Raw genomic sequence first — 8417 nt, forward strand, 5'->3', positions numbered from 1 at the left:
CCAAACTACTGGACCGTGAACACCTCTGGGACGTGAGACTTTCCAGGCATTAACACCATCCAGACCGTGAGCTTCATTCTCTCAACATGGTGGCTCCCTTATTCCATCCAACTGCACGGCCTCTCCTAAGCCATCCCCATTGAATTAGCGCCTCCTTTCTTGGTAAAGAATAAAATGACAGCAGCGTAATGGATGCCCATTTTTAAAACGAAAATCTGAATGAAAGGTGCTTCCAAGTTCTCCCTCTGTCCGTGTGCTCTTCAAAATGAATAATATATATGTGTAAAATGTGAGTGACAGCTGCTGTACGTCCCCCTCTAAAAAGCCAAAACTGAATTGATTTTCTCCAAACTGGAAACCACGTTCCAGCCAAGGTTGTGCCAACTTAGATGTTTCCAGAATGAAGTTTTCCATGGTCACTAGGCCGTGAGGTTTTGATAGAATGAAAAAGATTACTTTTGATAGTGGATGGTCCCCATGCGGTGACAAATTCTTACAAGTTATAGCTCCACATTTTGTCTTTTATTTCACCATGTAAAACACTTTTCCAAATTGAAAATACCACTTCCGAGCCCATGCTTTCTGATGGACAAATTTATGAGCACCAAAATATGATGTCACAAACTTGTTTTTCAATCGGCAAGTATGACCGAATCGTTCAAGTAATAAACTTGGTAAGACCAAGTATCGTTCTTCCCAAAGGACTCACGGCCTAGTTTAGTTATGTGATTTCTTGATTAGCTAAGACTTAAAGACGAAATATTTGGAGTTTAATATGCAAGACAGAAAATAAACATGTATGCATGAAGTTTTGATCAATGGCTAAAACAAAAGACACACACTTTCAATGGAATATATTAATGAATATGTTGTTGGGGGTCAATTTCATCTTATCCACTCTCATATATTTTAGGAATTCAACATTCAAATCATCATTGTTAATGCCACTCTCTAAAGTACCTTTCTAGAAGGCTTCTCCCCAATCACGAGTTCATACAATTCCTAGCATTCCTAATGATCAGTTCATAAGTGCAGGAGCTTAACGACAACCAATATCATATTGGGAGAAATTCCCCGGATCTAGACTTCCCCGTACGTTCCCGTATCGACAAAACCAATAATCATGCATCGAATGAGTTAAACAATGCAAGCATTAAGCAAAGAGGAAAAACCCTAACTAATGATGAAAGAAAGCATAAATCTTAATTAAAAGATGTAACAAACAGATTCCATATATGAGAGCTTCATAAGATTACATTGATTCCCCAACAAACATACAAGGTTTAGTTCACCATATTCATGGTGAACCTAGATGAATTACAATGAAAGAATGAAAGAATAAACCCTAAAAAGGTGAAGAGGAGAGCCGTCACCATCTCCCAATCTACCCCCAAGGGGTGAAAAGTGTGTTTCTACTTCCTCCCAGCCAAAGATACAAACCCTAGGACGTGCAAGTCCTTAAATAGGGCATAAAAATAACATAAAACAAGTCCAAGCCCATAAAAACAAAAGAAAACCGGTCCAAGCCCACTTAGAATGGCGCTCAGCGGTATTTTACCGCTGAGCGGTAATACCGCATGATCCATTTTGCCCCCAGCTGCTGTTTTTGCCCCTCAGCGGTGATTTTTGCACCTGAAAAGTGCCGCTCAGCGGTATTTTACCGCTCAGCGCCACTCGGTCACACGTTTTCTGCGTTCTGGTTGGTTTTTCAGCATTCTGGTTGACTGGTTGACTTTTCTGGTTGACTGGTTGACTTTTCTGGTTGACTGGTTGACTTTTCTGGTTTCTGGTTGACTTTTCAGCACTCCAATCATTCGGTATTTCAATTCTTCTTTCAAATCATTCAATTAGCCTACAAAATCAAGGGAATCTTGCATAAAACCATTAAATTCACTTTCAACTCTCTTATTCTCAAAACTAAAGCAAAAATATGATTTCAAGCTAGTTTCTAAGTCTTAAAGGTTGCTTTTGGTATCAAATTTAAGCATAAAAATAACGGTTTTTCAACCGTTATCACTTTCTCAGACTAATTGAAACCAAAAAGTGTGATAAGCCTTTCAAAAGTGTGGGGACCGTTCAACAAATTCAGCTCTTTCATTTGGAGCTTCTCTTACGTGAACAACATGGTGGTCCCTTTCTTCCACTTCCCTTAAATTTGCCAAATTGAATTGTTGATTGCACAGAAAACCGTGACCACCATTTGGAATGTGGTCCCCTCAATTGGTTCAAATGCTTTTTACAAAATTCTGAAAGAAAGAAAGGAGTTGGAGTTGCATGAAACCCTTTCCATGAGCTTTAGTGGTAGTCCCTTGTGTTTCTTTTCTTTAGTGTATCTTTAGCCAAACAAGAACATCATCATCAGGTTCTTTTCTTACTTTTACTTTCCATTCAATTGTAAAAATATATTGACCCAACAATTTTGTTTTTTGTTCATGAATATGGCATCAGATGGTTGTGACCCTCCTATTCCACCTTTAGCAAAATCAGATAAGGAGAAGGGCAAGAAGAAATCTTATATGGTGAAGTTGTTAAATCGTTTCAATAATGTAAATGCTTCAAGTAGTCAGCCATCTACACCTACCTCTACCTCCACTGCTAGATTTGTTCCACCACCATTACAAGTTCTTGGTTTGACACCTACTACACCATCAATTCCACCTTCGTTGGAAGTTCCTACCTTCACACCTAGTCCACAACAATTTGCTGCTGATCAATGGAGATCACCCTCCCCCCATGTTGGTTCTAACCCAACAACTCCCACAAATATGCCATCACCACCTCCTATAGGGGATAACCCTCCACATTCAAGTTCAGCAGCCAATGACTTTGAAGATGTTTCCAACAATTGTCCAATCATTACACCTATTGGAGGAGGGTAAGAAAACATCAATTTAATGTTCCAAGCATATACTGTATTATTCTAATATTTGACTTTTATTTTGGTATAGGTTTTATCCAACAAAAACAGCATCCAAAGCAATCACAGCCACCATCAAGCAACAGTTTGATGAGCCATGGGTGACATGGGGAAATATACCTCAGACACAAAGAGATGTTTTCTTTGAGCGTTTTAGGGTACACTTGTGTTTATTTACATTATGTACTACAATTAATTTTAAATGTTAAGGTCCTCAATTATCTTATCCAATATTAATCTTTGTTGTCAACAGGGGAAGGTTTCATGGAGGTCTAACCATGAAGAAAAGGTGAAAAAAAATTTCCACACCAAAGCATCTCATAGATTATCTGAGATGTTTAAAAAGGCTCGAACAGAAGGAAAAAAACCTAATTGGATGGGGGATATTGTTTGGAATGGTCTTTTGGAGAAGTGGAACATGCCACTTTATAGACAAAAATGTGAAACGGCCAAAAAGAACAGGACATCTGACAAGGGTGGTTGTTTGCACACTAGGGGATCCATTAGCGTGCATGAGCATGCAATTCGTCTAGTACATATAAATTTATTTTTACATTTCTACTCATAAACTTTACAAATATTTGATGTTAAAAACTTACATCTTTGCTTTTAGTCACAGGAGCTTGGTCGGTCAGTGCATGTTGATGAAATATTTCAGCAGACACATATTCGAGCATCAACAGGACAATTTGTCGATGAAAGGTCTAGGCGGACACATGTTAGTTTCTACTAACTCCATTATATTCTTTATTAGGTTGTAATTCTTAGGCCTATCTATTTAACGATAATCATGTATTCATTTAACAGGAAGAGTTTGAAGCAAAATTTTCTCAAATAAGATCTGAGACAGCATCTGTTGGTGCTTCAGCATGTTCTCCCCTAGACCCTGCAGATGAGGAAAGATTGAGGAACCAATGTTGGTTGGACGTTGCTGGTGGAAGGTACAAGGGACGCGTATACGGCATCGGAAATGTCAGTGCTCAAGATGACTGTGTTGATAGTTACATACAACAGACACAGGCATCTTCTTCTCAGCAACCGATGGCAGACGACATTTCTAACCTCCACACACGAGTATCAACCCATGATGACCAACTTCGACAGATGAACTCTCAATTGCAAGGCTTTATTGGCGTCATAATGCAGTACCTTCCGCCTCCTGTAGTCGCAATTGCACAACAATTTTTTCAATCCCAAAATCAGCCACAAACTAATGTTCAACCACAACAACCACAACAACCACAGCAACCACAACAACCACAACAACCACAGCAACCACAACAACCAACAGATCAACCACAAGATGATAATGTTTATGGAGATTACTAGTTATGTTTTTAGAAGTAGGGCATCTATGACTCAAACTTATTTCCTCAATAACTTATTTCATCTTATTTGAACTTATTATAATTAACAATTATGTAAACTTTCTTATTATGATTAATGTCAAATGCTTGTTTGTAGGTTTTAAGACTTATTTTATTTGTCAAATTTGTGAATGGATATAATGTGCAGCTCTTGTGAATTGTCTGTGTGGTATGGGCAGGTATTGTAAATTGTCTGTTTGAATGAGTAGTATGCTATTGGAGTCCATTAATCTGTTTAACCGTATATAATTTACATACGGATTATCCGTATATAACTTATATACGGATTATCCGTATGTAAATTATATACGGATTATCCGTATGTAACTTATATACGGATTATCCATATGTAATTTATATACGGATTATCCGTATATAATTTTACCTACAACCTTTTTATATACGGATTTTTGGTCGTATATAATTCGCATATAATACGATTTTTTATACGGATTTTGGACGTTATATACGGATTTTGGCTGTATATAATCGCGATTTTTCTTGTAGTGCATTGAACTTTGGTAAGGCATTTAATAGGTCAGGTCTCAACTCCCACTTCTCATTAGGGTATTCAATGTTACTTCGGATAACTGTATTCTGGGAGGTGGCTAATTGTCTGATGGTTCTTTGTGCCATATTGTTTGGGTTAGGATCAGGTAAAGGATTAGATGGTATGTTTATAACTGGAGATAATGAAGGTGGTATGGCCTCATATGTAAGAAGTGTTCCCTCAGTAGAACACCCAAATTTCAAACTTCTTCACAGCTTATGCAAATTCCTTTCAACTTCTGGGTTAATTTGATAAAATTCTCCCGGGTTAGCTCTGGTCATGCACTAGGCAGTCTGCTTGAAGTTGTTTCTCTGTTCTTGACTTCTCTTTTTCTTTAGTTCTTGCTTTAGAGAAAGATTTCAACTAAGAGATAAGAGAGACTTTGTTTGGGTCCACTCCCAGGAAAGAAAGGTGCGTCACAATGGACAACTTAAGTACCAAGTCTTTCCTAGCCAGAGTGTATTCAAACTAGCCTCAAGTATTTCTCAAGAGAAATTCTTAATTAAAACAAGAACAAAGATTTTTTTGCTAAAACAATAATGACTAAAGACTACAAAATAACTCAAATTAAATTAAATGTATGTGCGTTAAAAAAATAAAAAATAAAAATAAAAAATAAAAATAAGAATCAAAATATTCAAAATACTAACCATACACTCCCCGGCAACGGCGCCAAATTTGATACACTGTCGTTGAAGCTATCAAATTAATACTATTTATCAAGGCAACGTCAGTATTGCCAAGTAGTATTCAAGAAAGTAGATAGGATTAAAGTAACCTTGAGTCATCTCCCAATGAATACAGAATTGCCTTTCAATATTTCAATCTTATGAAATCAATGCAATGCTCAAGAATAAAAGTAATGTTTGGAGAATGTTTAAAGAACAAATAAGAAACTTAAAAACAGTTATGATGAAATAGACTAATTCCACTGATTTTCCAAGATAGATTCATCATCGGTTATTCACAGATAATTGTTCAATTGATTATTATTTAAGTTTCAAATTAATTAAAGTACATTCTTAATTAATTTGAGGGCGATCATGCACTTAACCAAAGTAAATTCTTAGTCAAATGCAAAACCTTTCTAGATTGTTCACAATGAATTCAACCAAAGTACATTCTCAATCAAATCCTATTGTGTTTAATCATGTCTATTCTTAAATCTCCTAACCAAATTAAAAGTTAATCAATCAAAGTAAATTCTCAATTGATTATAGTTGAAATTATTACTACGAATCAAAGTACATTCTCAATTGATAGTAAAAACCATTTAATCATATGAAAGTTCCTAAATTAAATCAAAGTAGATTCTCAATTAAACCTAGAAACCCTAGAACTCATATAATCAATATGCATGTAGATTCAAACACATTATGATGCAAAAATCTTTGCATTTAATTTGATAGAGAGATGAAAGACATAGAGAGAGAACAACTTAAATCAATAATCAAAAGAAACAATTGCATTAACTCAACCTAACCTCAGAATCCATAATGGAATTAACGCAGAATAGTCATAAATGCTTAGCTCTCCATGAATGAAGTTGAATACAAGATGAAAGAAAAGTGAGAGAATTTGTGAATGAATGAATGAAGTGAAGTCTTCTGCCTCCCCTGAGTCTCTTTATATAGGGCTTGATTGGGCTTTAACTTTGAATATTCAGTTGACAGAATCTTTTATCTTTATATGGGGTGGTTGCTGGTGGCTGACGGCAGCTGTTGATAAGGAGGGCGGCGACGGATCTCGCGAGGAAGATGGTGATTGTCCGGTGACAGGGCGGCATGGTTGAGTCGTTGTGGTGGCGGGAGTGGTGGTCCGTTGATGCGCCAGCAAGAAAGGAGTAGATGAACGGTGGCCGTGGAGGTTGCGCGGCAGCGGCGGACGACACCATAGGTGGCTAGGGTTTGGATTGAGAATTAGGGTTTCTCTTTGGAGAAGATGATGCTCATGTGTTAGGGCTGAGGTGGCGTGTTCTGATTGGTTCACTAGTAAGTGAAAGGATTAGTGATGTGGCATCATTTCACTACAGGAAATGCGCGCAACACGGACGACTTTATATCGACGGCCTTTGGACCGTCGGTATTTACCAATTACCGAAGGAATTAGCGACGGGTCTTGCAAGTGGTTTTTTCTGAGGGGCAAATCCTTTGGTAATCAGCATGTGGCATTACCGAAGAGCGAGATCCGCTGGTAAGGGATTTGGGAAAAATCAGTTTCCCCCGTCAATCCCATTTCACATTTCTTCTTCTTCTCGCGCGTTCTCCCAGCATTCCTTAGTTGGCTTGTGCAGAGGTCCTCTCCATCAGCTAGCGTGACCGTCAGCCACCGTGTTGGTGATTGGCTGTGTCCAAATCGTGTGTTCGTGATTTGGTGTGTCGCAATCGCCATCGGAGTTCGTCCATCGCAAAGGTAGGTTCATCGCTTGGTTTCGTAGTTAAACGGTGAGTTCCACCGATTGTCATCGAGGGGTGGGCTTCCAGTTGTTGTGATGTGTGCGTTCTTCTTGCAGGGTTGTTGTTCGAGGGTTGGAGGGTTGTTCTTGGAGGGGTCTTGCTGGAGTGTGGTTTGTGCGTGTGACCGAGCTGAAGGGCTTCGATTGGGGTCTGAGGCGTGTCATTGCTGAAGGGCAGCACTGAAGTGTCCAAGAGTTCATCATTTTTAGGTAGGTGAAGTTCGTGCTCTTGTGTTTGGCTTGCTTTATTTTGGGTTATAATTGCGTTTGAAATGGGGAAGTTGAAGTTTTGTTAAGATGGAACTGGTTTTTGCAAATGTGTAATGGATACTAGTAACTGGGTGGATTTGTGAGAGGTATGAAACTCCCTTGAAGGGGAAAACTTGGACTATAAGTGTACTTAGGTTTGGGTATAAGTGTACATTGTTCTGTAAAGTAAGTATTAATATTATATGTGTAGGTAAAGGGAGCTGATTTTGGTCACTGGTTTATGTCTTTGAATGCTTGATATCCATGATTGAATGTCGATGATCATGGTGTTGTGATGCTTATAATATTATATGTCCTTGGTGGTTTATTTATGGAATTTATGCTAGCTGTTTTGGGCAAATCATAAGTGGTTTTTGATGAGAAAATTTATGAGCATGTGTTGATATTAGTGTAGGATATATGTCTGTTGTCTTTAGTGTGGCCTAGACTCTTAATCACGCGACACAAAAATTCAAAAACAAGCATCATACTCCATTCCAGCAGTGAGTTGTTTCTCTCCTTCAACTCCAATGAGCTCACGGCCTCCTCCTCTGAAGTCCCAGAACTCTTTCTGCCACTCCTCCAAAATCCCGAACCTCCCCTAGCTCACGGCTCTTCTCTTTTATGTTTCTAACATCTACACCACCTTCAGAAAAATTCTAGTTTCCATGTCATCATCCACACAAAATGAAAGCAAAGACTTCCACTGGCTTCTTCCAGGCGTAACCATGTGCTTCCCCTTGCCCATGCTGTAACGTGGTGTGATTCTTTCTTTCTTCTGCTGACTTGTTCCACTTCCAGTGAATGTTCTTCCTCAAATGCCCTTCATTGTTCATTTTTTTTTTCATCAAGCACATCATTCTTCTGAATATTCCACTC

At 38.3% G+C, this 8417-nt stretch overlaps 1 protein-coding gene across 1 annotated transcript; it reads left to right on the plus strand.

The window, feature by feature from the left end:
- The first annotated feature begins 2438 nt into the window (after positions 1 to 2438).
- Positions 2439 to 7473, plus strand: LOC128196671 (uncharacterized). The gene is made up of 7 exons (XM_052878170.1): positions 2439 to 2875; positions 2949 to 3075; positions 3171 to 3449; positions 3531 to 3635; positions 3725 to 4132; positions 7128 to 7246; positions 7347 to 7473. Exons 1-7 carry the CDS (start codon positions 2439 to 2441, stop codon positions 7471 to 7473), a joined length of 1602 nt encoding a protein of 533 aa, XP_052734130.1.
- The last annotated feature ends 944 nt before the right edge of the window (positions 7474 to 8417 follow it).

The sequence above is a fragment of the Vigna angularis genome, chromosome 5 (genome assembly GCF_016808095.1).
Source record: "Vigna angularis cultivar LongXiaoDou No.4 chromosome 5, ASM1680809v1, whole genome shotgun sequence".
Lineage (NCBI taxonomy): Eukaryota > Viridiplantae > Streptophyta > Magnoliopsida > Fabales > Fabaceae > Vigna > Vigna angularis.

What these genes read in the sequence shown, in the direction of transcription:
- LOC128196671 (XM_052878170.1), top strand. Translation starts at nt 2,439, where the DNA reads ATGGCATCAGATGGTTGTGACCCTCCTATTCCACCTTTAGCAAAATCA. An exon ending in AAAGGTCTAGGCGGACACAT is followed by an intron (nt 3,636 to 3,724) that starts GTTAGTTTCTAC and finishes TTCATTTAACAG; the next exon opens with GAAGAGTTTGAAGCAAAATT. An exon ending in GGAGTTCGTCCATCGCAAAG is followed by an intron (nt 7,247 to 7,346) that starts GTAGGTTCATCG and finishes TTCTTCTTGCAG; the next exon opens with GGTTGTTGTTCGAGGGTTGG.